The 16524-nt window shown below is 42.4% G+C and overlaps 1 protein-coding gene across 2 annotated transcripts in view; it reads right to left on the bottom strand.

Annotated features, from left to right (window-relative positions):
- KIAA0930 (KIAA0930 ortholog) overlaps positions 1–16524 on the bottom strand; it is a 53155-nt gene that overhangs the window by 15890 nt on the left and 20741 nt on the right. Inside the window, exons 3-4 of one of the 2 annotated variants that reach the window (XM_066184344.1) lie at positions 3624–3731; positions 2347–2424 (exon numbers count right to left, since the gene is read on the bottom strand). In XM_066184344.1, coding sequence (XP_066040441.1) covers positions 2347–2424; positions 3624–3731 — 186 coding nt within the window. The remainder of the gene's footprint in view (positions 1–2346; positions 2425–3623; positions 3732–16524) is intronic. The other variant, XM_066184345.1, reaches the window with a different exon arrangement.

Genomic DNA, 16524 nt, shown 5'->3' with positions numbered 1-16524 from the left:
TTCTCTGCACAACCCAGGCAATGTGGGGGTGAAATGATTTCTTGTTGCACATCCTGACCAGAACAACATCCTGGCCAGAATAAAGTAATGCTTTGATTCTCTAACACTAAAAAGGCTTTTGAAGAGTTTTTTGCTTTTCCTGCAGTTTCGGTGACAAAACCAAGACAATGGCTCACAGGAGGACAAGCACTTGGTTTCTCATCCACATCTTGTGCTTCTGTTTCTTTCCCTATCACTGTGCTTCCTCTTGCACATTTCTCCCTCCCAAGCAGTCCCTGAACTCCTTTAGGGACTTTGTTTAAATAGCAAAAGGCTTTAGATTTTATCATTCCAAAAAGATGAATGAGTAGGGAAGGAGGGAGAAGGAATTCATACCAAGCACCTTTCTTTGCTTCCACATTTGTTTACAAACAAAGCCTTGATTTAAAGAAACCTGTTAAATCTTAGCCCACTGAGAACATGCTGAAAGCTATGGATCTGACCAGGCTATCAAGCTCACGACATTCTTGCTACAAACCATTCAACACAAAACTTAATTAAGGATAGGATATCAGATATTCATGAGAGGGTTGCTTTTCCTTATTTGTACTTACGCAGCCTTTATGCCCATTGAATAGAATTAAAAAGCAAGGTTGCTTCAAGACCAGAGACATCTTTAGAAAGCAATCAGACTCCTCAAAAATGCTACTTGCACCAATGCCTGAAACAACGACCTCTTCCAGGTATCCTTGCTCTCATGCCAGCCAATGAACAACAAAACACCCTCCCAAACTCATCTCCAGTCAGGCACACCTGAGGAAAATACAGTTTGTGGAGATCTTATTGTCAAGCCAGCAGTTTGCAAAATAAAGTCAGCCTTTTTCATACCGGCTTCATGCCTTAGGCACTCACTTGTGTGAGGAGAGTAGATTTGTCATAGGTCTAGAGCAGGACAGTAAATCTTAGGCCATCAACATCTGGCTGCACATGGGCAGGAGAAGACACATTTTCTAAAGCAAGAACCATCAGAGCAGAAATGCAGATCCAAACCAGCTGGATTTTCTTCATCTAAAACCAACAGCCTCAATAGTGGACGTGACAATGCAATGCCCGACTGCAAACATGCTTTCACAGCATATGGAATTACCTTTGCCCTCTAGATCAACGCAATGATGTTGAAATGTTATGGTATGTACTGGTAAGTTTAACGTGGAAAAGGGAAGACAACAAGTTATAAGCAGTCCCACAGTAGGAGCCTCTGGAAAGGAGGAACAAAAAACTTCCTCTTCATTCTGAATACTGCTCACATGCAGTAAGGGCATATCCCTCATCTTCTCCTTCCTAGTTTTCAAATCTGCAAACAATACGTACAGATTTTTCTCAAAAACATTTGCAGAAGTTAGTTTGGGGTGAAATTTGGACTAGCCAAAAGAGAAAAAAGCAATAAGAAATAATAGGCTTAAATCAGCAGTGCAGTGTGGCATCTCAACAGCACCTAAAGAAAAAATTATGTGTTTAATCAATGTAAATCACAGAGACAACAATCAGCATTGCTAGCTCTGTTTGCAGGCAAAGCAAAAGTTCTTTTAAAGTGGTTAAACATAATTAAACACTAAAGAGCACTGGTTTATTTAGATAAAGCCACGCAAGCAGCTGCATGAACTAAGGGAATGGAAAGGCCTGGGAGAAACAGCAATTTAAATGCAACAGGAGCCTTTTAAAAGAAGGATTTCTGCTAACTAGCAGAAGTTGTTGCAAGATCTACATCGCAAATTGAAACTGAGTGGGGAAACCTCAGGTTTCTTGTTCCTATCCCTTTATGCTTATTATTCAGTCCCTTCCACTATGCTAAACCCTGGATTAACAGCACACAAAAGGTAAAAGCCTATGGACATGGTATGGACATGAAAGGAACGAGCAGTTTAAGAGACTAAGAATTTTGTAAAATAATAAAAATATAGATTAGTAATCAGTAAATTGTCTGCCATTTAGCAACTCTACATTAGAAACTTAACCCTGAAGGTTCCTCATAATTCAGATCTCATAAGTTCAGGTTTAGTCTCGGACTGGGGAACAGACAGGCATCATACTCCTTCCTCCCCTAAATCCAGCAGGCAAAGATATACACCCTGAAGCATGCAGGGGTCTTCACAATTCTTTGAGAGGGATGTCCTATGAAGGACATTTAGATCTCCCATCTAGATAACTGGCAAGAAATGTCACTATACAAAGACTTGAGATGCTTCACCAGGATGAATCCGTCAGACCACAGCCTGAGAACCACTGCCTCAGTTTTGGAGCAGTTTTTAGGATTAGGTAACACTGGATACCAACCTCTGATCCAAAGCAGTAAAAGGGGAAGCTCACCTGAGATTTCTTTTTGTGAATGTGAATATCTCCTCCATCGGAGCGTGTGCACACAGCACAGGTCACCACATAATCCAGCTGGAACAGGGCACCAGAGAAATCAACACTTAAGAGTTGGGAAAACAAAACATTCATGTGCATGAAGCAGAACACATTCTGTCTCATTTTTTTTAGCTGTCTAACAAGTAAGACATTTTGGTGTTGCCATTTTCTTTACTCTCTTTACTGTACTGAATCGCCTACAATTTTTAAGCTTATGTTTGTTCATTAACTCAGTGACATGGAAATCTCTTGTACAGCTGCTTATTGAGGTGACAACTGATGGGGAAGGAAAGCGCTGCCAATATTGTTTAACACGGGCTTAATTTCAGCTGGGGGAACAAGCAGCACACACACACCCAACACCCAACCCCACACCCCCCTAAGCACACTTCAGGATAGAAATGGAAAAGATTTCCTCCCTCTGAACAAGAAAAAAGAGACACTAATGAACACCAGTGACATGTTAGAGAGGTCAGAAAACACTAGCACAGCCTTCCAAACAACCTGAAAAAACTTACAAGGAGCAAGTGTAACAGTTCTGGACAGCAATACCCAGCTGTAATAACATCTCTGAATTCTGACTGTGGCAAATGTATCCTGGTTTTATTGAGCATCAAATAAAGGCAAAACCTGCACTCTGCAGAGAAGTTCTGCAAAGAGACTTCTGGGAGGAAGGAGAGAGAATGAAAACAATTTGTTTTCCAGGATGTGTGCCTCAGCCAACAGCTTCCCATTCTGAGATCATGATGAGCAAAATTTCTAAGGGATCTCAAATGATTACAGTAATATTCAGCTTTCCTAAGCACCAATGTAACACACACAATAACCAAAAAACCTATGAGTCAATTAAAGAAGTAATTAGCTCTGGCTTCATGTTCCTACCACCAAATGTTTTAATAAAGTTCTGTTGTCAAGAGCAGTAACCCCTCAGCATAATTTATGACACTGCATTTACACTCTTCTCTCTTAGCTGCAGCCAGTACTGTGAACTCTAATGGAAATGCTGCTTTTCTAAGTCTCATTCATTCTCAAAAACCATTAAACTGGATGAAGCCTTCCTTTTGCAAAACTTTGTTACAGAGCATAAAACTCAGCCTAGCTTCACTGCTTACAGTTAAAGATTTTTGTAGAAAGCTATTAGGACTCGGTTGAAAAATAATAAGCATCTCAGTTTATTTAGATTCTGAAAGGCAAAGTTGCATAACTAGTGAAAATTAGATAAGCATCACTGTTACCTTCTGCAGGATGAGGTTCAGGTAGACACTCTCTTCCCAGTCAATGTCGGGGTCTCCCAGGCCAGGAAGCTTCTTAGAATCTCTCCGGTAAACTTCAACTTCAACCTGCTAAGAAAACACCACACATCATTTTGAAAACTATTACTTAGAGGCACCTATTTCCAAACATAAAAGTGGTATCAGAAGATGCACATCATGTAGCTTCCCAGTTTTCTGTCAGGGTCAGATTTTGCTGATGATGCAGGGCTTTGTGTGGAAACGAGCTGGGGAAACGTGGGATGTATAGGCAAACAGAGAAGAAATGCAGCAAAATCTCAGTTTTGGACAGGAGCTTCATTTATTTCTTGTAACAGGTATGTTTCAGCAAAAACGAAATTAATAAAATCAGGGATGCACACACATATGTATTTCTCTTAACACAGCCCCCCAGAATTAAGCATGTCACTACACTAATGCTCAACACGGTCCAGCCCACAGCTATTGCTTATTTACCATTGGCATGGGAGTATCTGGGAAAACAAAGTCCAATAATTAAATCACAGAATATGGCAAATTGGAAGAGAACCACAAAGATCATCCTGTCCAACTCTTGGCCCTGTACAGGACCATACCAAAGAGTCACATCACGTGTCCCTTGGGGATGGGTCCTGTGTGCTCCACAGAGGATATTTTGGAAACCCCTTTGTACTGGGCTTGCATGGCCAGGTTTGGGTAGCAAAGGAGCAACAGAAGTGACTTCTGTGAGCAGCTGCCAGAAGCTTCCCTTATGTGGAGCAGAGCCAATGCCAAGCAGCTCCCGGATGGCCAAGGCTGAGCCTGTCCGTGAGAGTGGCAGCACCTCAGGAATAACAGGTTTAAGAAGGGGCAGGTAGATGCCGGAGAGAGGCTGTGACCCTGTGGAGATTCCACAAAGGAGCAGGTTCCTGGCAGTATCATCTGAGAGAGAAGAGCCCAGGCTGGAGCAGGTTTGCTGGCAGGACTTGTGACAGGGATCCACATTGGAGCAGTTTCTGAAGGACTCTCCCATGGGAGGGATGCCACTCAAGATCAGTGAAAAAGTGTGATGAGCCCTCACAACTAAGAACAAAAAAGAAGAGGCAATGTGTGAGGAACTTACCATAACCTCCACCCCCCATGACCCTGTATTGCCGGAGGGGTGAAGAGGTAGAGAAAACCAGAAAAGAAGGCCAGGAGAAAGGGAGGGGTGGGGAGGAACTGTTTTTAGGATTTAGTTTTATTTTTCATTGGCAATAAATTAAATTAAATTCCCTAAGTTAAGTCTGTTTTGCCTGTGACAGTAACCAGTGAGGAATCTCTCCCTGCCCTTGTCCTGATCCATGAGCCTTTCATTGTATTTTCTCTGCCCTGCCCAGCGATGGAGCTGTGTTGGTGGGCACCTGCCAGCATCAACATCCTGCAAATTCCTCTAAAGGTTTCACACTGGAACCACTGATCAGACACAGCTATGTGAAAGATTTTCAGCTGTACTAAAAAGCAAGCAAATGAAAAACCACAAATCATCTCAGAACATAGAAACAACGCTGCCTATCCTAACAAACTGAAGCAGCTGAGACAAATATAAAATGATGAGGTAGTACACTGAGGTGAATGCAGTTTGACACTTCCAGTACAAACTAGAATAAAAATAAATAAAGCTAGAATACAAAAATACAGTGAAGACTGGGGAAACAGAAAAATTTCAGGATTGCCACTATCATCAGATACCATGAAAGCTGAACATGCTGTTCTTGATCAGAATGTCAAGAACATTAATTTTTAAACTTAGACTTTTTTAAAAGGTCTACAGACATCATTCTTCTCATTGTTTGTTTTTATTTCTTCCAAAGTTCCCATCCATGATTTTTTATTGGCAATATAATTACACAAACTAATGACAGTTATTGCAAAAAACTAAAGATGTGAGCAGATGAAGGAAACAATCTAATTTAGATTATCTCTAAACAAAGGTAATATTTGCACTTCTATGCCAAAAAGCACAGAAACATGACATGAACAAAGTTCCAGAAATATCCCATGAAATAACAGCCATCCATCCTTCCTTCCTGAAAGAAAGAAGCAGTGAGAAAGCAGGGTGAAGGCAGGACTGAGTAATGGCAGGGTAAAACTCCAGCTCTAAGTAACACCAGGGAAAGCAAAACCAAGTGCACAGCAGACACTGTTTCAGTCTCTCCTCCCTCTGTATCCAGGGAGCCTTTATTTTAAGCCAAGTAGTAGCTAATCACCTCGTAACACTGAAGTTTAAACCTCCCTCTGCAGAAGCCAGCAGCTAATTCTTTGTGCTGCTGAAAGTCACTCACACATGAACAACTTCTCCCCAGCAATTAAAATGTCAGTGCTCAACAACTCTTTCATGGAATGTCTCATAAGTCTGTCACAGATATTGACAGGAAAAGGGCTTTCTTTAAGCATTTTTTCCCCTGTGCACTAATTCAGGGTAGGATTCCTTGGTGCACAACCTGTGGGTCAGGGCAGAGTGGATCTCCGTGAATCACAGCTCTCCATGGACTGGAGAACACGCTGGATTTCAGACAGCTGAGTCCTCTCAGGAAAAGAAATCTATCCCAGCCAGGCATGCAGGAGACACTGGGTCTTTTCCAGGTCAGCTGCTGACTCACTTGGCCACTTCGTGTTTGTTTACCTGGCTCTAGATCAGATGTGCCCTCCTGCAAGCATGAAAAGTTATTAATAGAAACAACTACGTAAATACTAATTATTTATTCCCAGTGAAATCCAAAAGCCAAGCTAGATATTTGCTCATTCAGGTCAGTGACCCTACTGGAGCTGAAATCCACGATATCACCTTTGTATCAAGTTTTCACAGGGCTCCTGAGCTACAGCTCTAAAGGAGAAGGACTATCAGCCAGGCTGACCTCCCACATACCACAGACATTTTACCACATTACTTCCTCACAAACCCCAGTTAAACGACCTTTGACCGACAGTACCTGGGAAAAAACCTTGCTTTGAGAACTCATTCCAATGATTAATCATTCTCTTGGCTCCAAGTGTGCAACTTCATTTAATTTGGCTGCTTCCCTTTTTGCCAGCCTCTGGATCTTGTCGTGCCAATTTATTTATTTATATATATATATATATATATATATATATATATATATATGAAGAAGATCTTGAATACTCAGTTTTGGGTTCTTTGTTTTTGTGCTTGAGCTTTTGTCACGTGCTAATCTTTGCTAATCTTTTACATAAACCAAAAGAAAGAGCTTTAGGAGACCTCTGAGCCCCTCATTAGGCACCACCTCAGAACTTGTGCTCTTTTGCCACCCACTTGGTGTCACATGTCTTAAATTGTCCACTTTCAGACAGCTGGAACATCTTTATCATAAAACAGAAAAAACCCATTTAAGACCCCAGTCTAGGTTTAAACTCTTTGTGATTGCGTACAAGAAGCAGCATTTTGTTGGCAGTGAGAAGCCAGCCAAAAAAGCAGATCCTGGTTTTCTTCTAAACAGTAATCTAGTGCAATTACACATCTGTTTATAAGTAAAACCATTTTCCAGTTTTTTTTCAGACCACATTCACTAAAAAAGAGTAAAGGGGAGAGGGTTGAACATGAAAAGGGAGAGGAAAAAGACACAGGGAACAAAATTCAAGACTTTTTCCACAAACACAAGTTCAACAAGAAAATACTTCCACTGTCCCCAGAGCCAGTTGCAATACAGAGACCAAAATTTGATTTGTAGCATCTTACGTTGACAGGTTTGCTTCAAAACATCAGGAAAAAGAATCACAAAAGTAAAAAGCTTCTTTCAAATGGATCCATCTGCTATGAAATCAGAATGATGCCCCAGCATGTGCTCAGGTTTGAAAAGCCCCATCACGCAGCATGTCCAGCTCTCGTGGTTTCAACATTAGAAGCATCTTTCTCCCATTTATCCAGGTACTTCCTTTACCTCTCTTTTCTGGAGCAGAAAGGTGTCATTTCAAAATGACATCTTGAATTCAAACCAAATTAAATGGTCTTCCTAAATTCACCGACCAAAGTAACTAAGTCCCTCTTCCATGCTTCAGATCCACCCCCAAGCAGCTCTAGTTTCTTCTGCCCTTTTCTTGTCCATTATCCATCAGCCACTTGTTTTATTTCCTCACACTTCAAAAACCTCTTTTCATACTAACTACTTTAAATGGTGTAACCTGGGTGGACATCAACAGAGCAAACTGGTATTACCACTGCAGAGCATAATCACCATTTCCAGACAACGTTTCTCTTGGATAGCAAATAGTTTGTAGCTCCACAGACACTTACTTAAGCACCTCATCACATAGCTGGGATTTCTGTGTGCCATCCTGCCTCCTCACTCCAGCAACTCAACTTTACAGCAGCAGGAAACCAGATCCCTTTGATACCAGTACCTATGGATTGCCACAGCACGAACCTGGCACAAGACAGCAGCTGGAGCTGTTTGGTTTTCCTGTTCCATCTAAGCAGTTTCCCATCAAGCAGCAGCACCACCTCAGGGAGAAGTTGCTTCAGAGTTTGCAGGCACAGACACACAACCCCATCCATCCCCTCTCTGAGCAGCAGTATTGGTTCTCCAGGACCCAGGGCATCAGAAAAGCCTCCCTGGGCAGCTGGATACTCAGTTGCTTCCACACCAGTCTCCTATATAACTAATCCAGTGTGAAGATCCTGCTTCACACAGCACAAGCTATTAAGGTATAGATTTGGACTTACAGGATTACATTTTTACCAGCATAAACACTCTGGATTTTTTTTTTTCTCTTAGGGGAATGAAAGATGTCTTAAAAGAAAAAAATAATAAAAAAATGCAAGGTACAACAAAGAAGTGGTGCTTAATGCTAAACACCAGCCATCAAGCCACAGCAGGACAAATATATATATATATATATATATATATATATATATATATTTACATTAACATTGCAGTTTCAGTTAACTTCTAACAACACATTCCTAAGCCGGGCACAACACTAAATCCCCTTTTCTATCTGTATCCTTTCAACACACATATATCAAGTAACTTGAACCACTTTATACAGCATCAGAGGTACTACTGTAGTAAGGTGGTTTATGGATGAGAAGGAGAGAGAATTTGTGACTAAAGCAGCTTTTTATTAAAATCACCTGGGTAGACAGCAAGACCAAAAATTGGGGCATAAGTAGCCACCTTTGGCTCCTTCTGCAACAAAATCTATTTTTTCCCCAATGTACACAAAGACATCAATTCTCAGCTCTCTAGTACCTTTTTAATGTAGCATCACCAATGGATTCTAAAAACTCATGGATTTCACTAGTTCATCCCCCTGACTAATGTCACCAAAGCTATCACTGATAGAATGTGCTTTGGAGGTGCTTCAAGCTATAATAAATCACTGGAAGGCTTAGAAGAGTCCTAAAAAGGGGTCTGATAACCTCAGCTAGCAATGTACCTCCATTGGAATGCAAAAGGGCCTTCAGTTTCTTTACTTTCACCATAGTTCCCAAACACTTCCAACCCAAGTAGGCTTGCTCCTAACGAAGTGTGGAATAAAATACAAATACACACCCTTATAACTTTCAAAATATCATTTTAGATAAAGATGTGGAGACCCTAAGGTTCAAATCAGCCCCACAATGTTCTAAGCTAATTGAATACACTAGTAATGGGGAAAGGATGGGTTATATTGATTTCTGCAATTAAAAAAATAGAAAAAAATAGTAAGCCATGTGACCCTGATTTAATGCAGAGCACTCTTCCTAGGTTGTACGTTTCATGGTGCTTTTACCAGCAGATGCCTAGTTTGAGATTAGCAGAAGGTAGATTCAGTCTGAGCAAAAGCTACCCAGCTTTGGCTGGGTTTGCGCACAGTGACTCCTGCTCATCTGGCTCTTGAGGAGAAGTGCAGGTAATTCATTAAAAAAAGGAAACACTGCACATAAGAGTGCCTGAAACCAGCAGCAATGCGGGTCTGTGTGCCAAACACTGCAGTCTTTGCAACGTCTCTCTCCAGCTGTAGCACTTCCTTCAGCTTCAGCAAGGTTGGTTACACTGACAGTGACCTACCAAAAGTTACCAAAACACATCCAAACTTCCCCTGCAGCATGAAGCTTCTTTGGCAAACCCCCCCCCCCCGCTTCCAGACATGGAGACACCAGTCACTCCTGGCTTCCTCTCTATACACATCAACAGCATGATGCAATTCAGGGAAAAAAAAGACTATCTCAGGAGCTGCCTGGACCCTTTGGTACAGGAAAAGGGCATTTTCTCAGACCAAGAAGCCACCATAAACAGCACAGGGGGTGTTGGTCTAATATCCCAGGACTTGTGCTTCCCATGTTTTAACAAGCTGGGAAGCTCCAGACGTGCAGAGCCATGCCCAGTGCCCAGCAGTGCTGCAGAACAGATACTCAACAGGACACAAGCTGGGCTGGCCAGTTGGCCATGAAAACCCATCTGCTCATGCATCTGCTGGCCACTGACATCCCTGTCTTTGCTAAATGGGAAGGAAACCAAAGGAGCCTGCTGTTTTCTGGAGCATGCAGAGAAGCCCTGTGGGAAGGGTGCACTCCCAGGCCTGACACACACAGGGAAGCTGATGTTACAAGCCTCCACTAGAATATTTATATCCAAGATAATATTTAAAAGGGGACAACTGTGTTCAACAATGCAACAATGTCCTAAAATGAAAAAGAAAGAATCTTTCAGATGTTATACAAAGAAGCTTTCTTGGGATTATGGCTACTGAAATTTTCACTGGTGCTGACAGCAGAGGACAGTGTAAAGAATGCCCTCCAAGACAAAATTTCTATTCCCTTTTTCTGGATACTATCAGCTATTCCGAAGTTGCACCTGATCCTCCTGGAACACACTCTGGAGCCCACATAAAGGTAGCACAATGCCCAGTAGCCATGGCAACTCGACACCCACCACAGCTATAAAGCTGAAACAAAGCCCACTGCAATAAAGCAACTGCAAACTGTGCAAGAAGCAAAGTTCAGCTACAGACAAACCACCCATTTTGAAAAGTTTGCTTCTGTGTCAATTACTTGAATTCTGTGCCCACAGCCCCTTTGTACAACCAAATGATCACAAACTTTGGGAACTTTTCCTTGTGCTGGTGTCTCGGTTTAGAGAAAAGTTTAGGAGAAGAACACTCTGGCTGGAATGAGTGTTTCCTCTAAACCCTAAAAAAGGGGTTCCAACAATCCCTTTCTGCCAATGAGAGATAAACACTAGTGGATGAAAGTGAAAAAAACTGTTTATTGACAAACAGAGCGCCAACATGGCACAGGAAAAATGGTGAATAAATGTTAGATACTGAACTGTCAGACCTTTCCGCCCCCACCAGAACAAAAAGACCACAGTGGCAGCAACATTGTGAGGAGGAGGAAAAAATGACATTGGCTTTTTTCTCAGGGAAGGAAAAAACCCCCAAGTGTTCACCCAGCAGCTTGGACAAAAACAAATGGGAACCTGATGGATCTTTGACGTTGGTCTCCTCACAGCAGATGAAGCTGGTGGATTTAGGGTCCTTTTGACAGGGAAGATGTCTTCACAAACAATGCCATGGGTGAAGGTATGGGTGTTAACATCTTGGAAATGCATCTTAATGTCTCTATTAACTTCAAGCAGCAGGTTTGTTGCAGAACCCAGACAGTTTGACTCCTGAAACAAACAAGGGGGTCTGCACAAGCCTGACCTTCGGGGTAAAAACGCCAGGTTCAAGGGGGGATATGGGGTAGGTGGGCGTGTGTTCCGGTGGATTCTCTCCCTTTATTTGAATAAAGCTGCAGGACTCCTCTGCCTCCTTTATCAACAGTGGCTTTTCACAGCGTGATTCCCACACACTTTCTCTCGCTGGGTCGGCTGTTCTGGGATCAGGGGGAGAGATGGAGCAGTCCCTCGGCTTCCTGCCGGTCTCCCACGGATTCACCTCCCGTCAATTCTCCAATCTCAGACCAAAACCAAACCCAACAGTCGAAGAAAGAAAAACAAAGTTTGCCAAAGGATTGCAGTTGCAGTCTCCAAGGCCAGGGAAAGGGAAATAAACAACCCTTCTTGCCTAAGCTAACAAAATCCCAAGCTAGCTAAGGAATAAAGTAATGCTGTCACCTGGGAATGAGGCTTTGAAAAAAGCCCGTGTAAGAGCCCTAAGGCTCCCCCGTCCCCCCCGTAAAGCTACAGCAGCCATTTCTGGGCATAGAGCAGACAATCAGGGAACAGAAAAGCACCCCACAGCAACCTGCCAAAGGCTCTTAGGGAGAAAGCTTCACACAGCTGTGAAGGAGAGCAAAGCTGAGCGTCTTCCCTTGAACAAAACTCTGGGTAAGACACGCTACAATTTTGATCTTTCACCACTTTATTATCCCACCCTGGTACCTTCTAGGTACTGATGGTACTCAGGCTGGGGCTCTCAGAGGGAGCTGCACCCGCACACTGGATCCCTTACTGCAGCTACAGTCTCGGCTTGAAACAACAAAGTCAGCTCACATGTAGCCTTTATTCCTCTTGATATTCAGTCCTGCACAGCTATTCCCATTATTCACAAGGGTTTTAGCACTGATGTAATTCCTCTAATTCCTTACAACCTCATCTTCCTCCTGTCATTTATGGATCTGGTTGCAGGTAGTGGCTTAATGACCTGAGACTGCCCTGGCGTTGACAATCTAGTTTACCTTAGAATGAGAAGTGCTCTGATTTGTCAAGTCCAGCCCCTGAAATTTAGGGTTAATTACACTGCTCGTTGTCCTAAGTATTTTAGAGAAGATAAGGTATCACTGCAAACATCTCCCAGCTTTGATTTGTTGGTGCCCTCTCCTTCCACCCAAGTGTCCTTTTAGGGGAAGAACAGACACTGGTCTATGAGTAGCTCTGAACTGAATGGTGAAGTTCAAAAGTAACATCCCACTTCATGAGAACAAGAGTAAAAGGCATGCAGGGCAAAGCAGCTAGAAACAGCAGCTTTCTCCCTCTTCAAAGACAGAAAACTCTCCTGTAACCTTTGCCCTTCATCATTCTAGAACAAAAAATTGCTTGCTCTCCTCATCTCAGGGCACACGCCACCCAGCTTTTTTAGATCCTGCAACTGCCTTGAGATTGTGTTTTCTCACTGAATTCTCACTTTCCTCTTATTGTTACGTAAGTTTTTATCTTAATATTAAAGAAATCACTTTAAAGTTAATTATAGCTCTTGCAAAAGTACTTCATCACAAGGAGTACCAACTGAATGTATTCTGTTTTCTTCAAGAAGCAAAAGACATTCCTTCTGTGGCAAGTCACAATCATAGAAAACAAAAAATTTAACAAACCTACACATCTGCTTTCAGTATCTGCACATTCTATATGAAAAAGATGCTGAAGTGATAAGAATGAGTAAATTATACAATTGAGAAATCCTAACAGGACTCAGAATTTCAAGTTGACTTCAACCAACCATAATTAAAATTACTTAGGTAAACAGGACCCCAAAAATCTAGTTCTGCCTTTGCAACTCCAGAAATAGCAGAAGAGGTATAAAAGATGAAAAACAAAAGTGCAAGTTGTTCAAATTACTGGAGTGGTCTGAGTGCTTGAAGATGCTCACCAAACAAATCAGGGAAAAAGCAAAAAATGTGCAACACAAGTCACATGGGTGTGGAAACTGTTTATCCCTAGCCTGGCTGTGGCACCAGGACAGTGGTTAAGTAAGCAGAGCTGGGAGTTCAGATATGCTGGGCAGTATCAGCAAGGCAAGACTGACTTGGTTTTGGGATCCTGACAAAGCCATCTTTGCTGCTGCCTCACACTTGTACTATGCGAATCCCACCGACTTTCACTCCCCAAATGCTCCATGGATCTGCTAAATCAGCTTTCCAAAATGAAACTAAGAGATACCTTTGTGCCAATTTAAGCATTATCAAATGTGCTCCCAGATCACAGAGTAACCTGTATTTTCAGGTGTTACAAGTTGTCAGTGTTACCTTATTCCTGGATTGTTATTTTCCAGCCTTTCTGAAGCTCCTAGAGAAGCACAAGTACCTGAAGCAACACACAGTGTGCCTTCTGCAGTATCCAGTCAGCAGGATTCAGGAAGATATGCTGATATGCTGTAACTATAGGCAGCAGACACAGCCATGGGAGAAAGAGCATTACTGAATGGTAATAAATCAGTGTGTTTCAAACCATCTCTGTTCAATACAGAAATTCATAAACTGGGTTAGTGACCAGAAGACAGGGTGGGGGAAAACCCTGGTGCAGACCTTAGACATTTAAGTTCTAATTACCAACGTTACTACAAACGTGATCATGATATTCCAGAGCTCCAATTAAATTGCACATTAATTCCAACACTGAACGCAGACCTTCCCTTACCTCTAATAAGCAGGTTGACCAGCCTGTAACCCACAGATCAAATCCACTAAGTGCTTTGATGAACCAGTGGCTTCATGAGGCTTTTGGGGAGCTCCAAGCAGACGCTTTTAGCTTTTCCAGGATGCAAGTCCAGCCTAGCAGTGCTCTTCTGTCCCTTCACTCCCCAGTGACTCAGAGAGATATGATGCATTTCTGATGCTGAATTATTCAGCACAATTCATCTGATAGGAAAACTGGGTCTGGGCTTCTTCCCTTCCCAGTGAAGTTGCTCTCTGTAGCAGAGAACAGAGCATCCTCTTGGCTGCCACGTTTCAATGCCATTCATATTAAAATCACATCTGATTCTGGCTTTCTTGTCACCCTATGTGACTGCTTAAGAAGAGTTCTTCAGAGACTGGAAGCAACATAAAGCAATTCATTAAAAATGCCCCTGCAGCCCATATCCCTTCCTGAGTCTGGAATTTTGTGACTGTGACACTGGGAAAGTATTTCAGCTGTACACTTGCTTTGTCTCAGACAGGAATTTACCCTGGAAATAGGGCAGAAGATGAGAGCATCACCACCCTGACTGGTGTTAGCCTGACACGTGTGTCACAAGCATAGTGCAGGTCACGGACAGCCTGGATCATTCTGTGTGGAAAAGATGTTTCTGTCACACTCATCACAGAATTTTCTTCCCTTGACGTTTTTTCCAAGCAGTCTGCTACAGCACACAGGAAAAAAGGAAGTGGCCTTGATGACCTTAAAGGTCTCTTCCAACCTGGATGATTTTACAAGTACATCATGAATACAGGCTCTCAGGTAGCAGCTCCTTTATGCTCACGCATTTAGACAATCAAAGTAGCATGAGAAAGCACAGGGATTCCTGGCAAGGGGAACCGCAAAAGAAAGGTCTTTACACTGAAGATGTTGAGGTCCTTACAAAAAAATTCAGAGTATCAATCTCATAACGTCAGGGCTCCTTTTTCAAGTTTCAAAATGAAAGCATCAGTGCTGAACTCTGCAGAAGCCAATGTTCCTGCTCACTGCAACAGCTCTACAAGTTCAGCACAATGGAAGAGCTGAGGCACAACAGCCAATTCTGTATCAACTTGGATGTGTTGCAATCATTGCTTGTTCCCACAAACCACACATGAACAAGGAGAAAATTTATCCAGCAAAAAAGATGCAATTTTTGGCCGTTTGTTTCTCTTCAGCATTTGGGTGGTGGCATGGGATTGCCACGAAGTATAGCATAGAGCTCTCCTGGAGACATCCTGTTTGCTTGCAGTGCTGAAAAAAAAACCAAACTCAACACTGGAACAGAGCCAGCAATGAAAGATTCTTAAAATTTGTATTTTTATTAGATGCTGAGTTGAGGTTGCTGAATCTTTTAGACAGTCAGATGGTGACAGTGAATTACTGATTCAGTCAGGAAAACCTTGTGATTTTCTGTGCCAGTCATGTGCCTGAAGTAATTTAGGTTTGGAAACTGACTGGTCACACCACAAGCAGTATTTGTTGAGTCACAGGTCCAGACCATGGCTCTGTTCAGTTCTGTCTCTGAAGCTGCAGTCACATCAGTAGCTTAAGCTTTTTGGAGACTTAACAGTCCTAATGACTGCCCCGTGCTTTTGGCAGCAACTCTACTCCTCCACACTCATAGGATGCTGAAGAAAAGAGGAACTACTCCAATATCCAGGCAAGCTCAGAACATATGCCAAGGGTATCTTACATTTATCTTTTTTATTGCTTTGCCCTATAGATATGGCACCTTTCCAGGTGACAAGGCATGATGAAAGGCAGAATACAACCTGCTGGCCTATCACTGAAGTTTTATCTTTGTTTCCCAGCTGTCTGTGTAACACTATATACTTGCATCTTCTGGATTCCCAGGAGAAAGTAAAGCTGCTCTCTAGAGAAAGATCAGAGATACTCAATCCTGACCTAACAGCATTTTAAAATCATAATCCTAAGTCCAACCATGTTAACCTTTCAAACCTGCAATGTCCGAGACCCTTTGGAAGTGAGGATCAGGGCTTACATTTTCCAGTAGGTCATATCAGCTGGCATGAGAGGCAGCAGTAAAGAAGTTTTTGAGTCTTGACTTAATAAAGAGTGACAAGTCCAAGGGATTTCACTTTACAGAATCCTGCTAAATTCCTTAACCTTGGGAAAAGCTACACTCCTCAGCACCTTGGTCTGCAAACAACCTGACACAGGGGATCTGTGGTTTTGCTTAAAGACACCAAGAGAAGATGCATCTTCAAAACTTGGCAAGAAAAACTGCAAGAGTGTTACTGTGACATGCCAAGGAAAGACAGAATTAAATGTACTTCTCTGGGATCCAAGAGTCTGTGCAGTGGCTATAGCCCAGAATTCAATATGGCAGTTCTGCCCTGGCATTCACATATTAGGAGCTTAATAGCTGTTTCACCCATCTATGCTCAGTTTAGAAATTGGTGGGAAGGAAAAGAGAAGCAAATGGAAAGTCACTTAGACCAGACAGAGTGCAAAGCAGATAATTTAAAAAGCCTTTTAAAATAAAATCTATGATGGTAGAGTTTATCACCAGCATCTACTGGGCATAC

The sequence above is a fragment of the Chamaea fasciata genome, unplaced genomic scaffold, assembly GCF_029207755.1.
Source record: "Chamaea fasciata isolate MVZ Bird 193981 ecotype frontalis unplaced genomic scaffold, bChaFas1.0.hap1 SCAF_5, whole genome shotgun sequence".
Classification (NCBI taxonomy): Eukaryota; Metazoa; Chordata; class Aves; order Passeriformes; family Sylviidae; genus Chamaea; species Chamaea fasciata.
The sequence above is the reverse complement of the archived record's forward strand: the minus strand, read 5'-3'. Positions and strand labels throughout refer to the sequence as shown.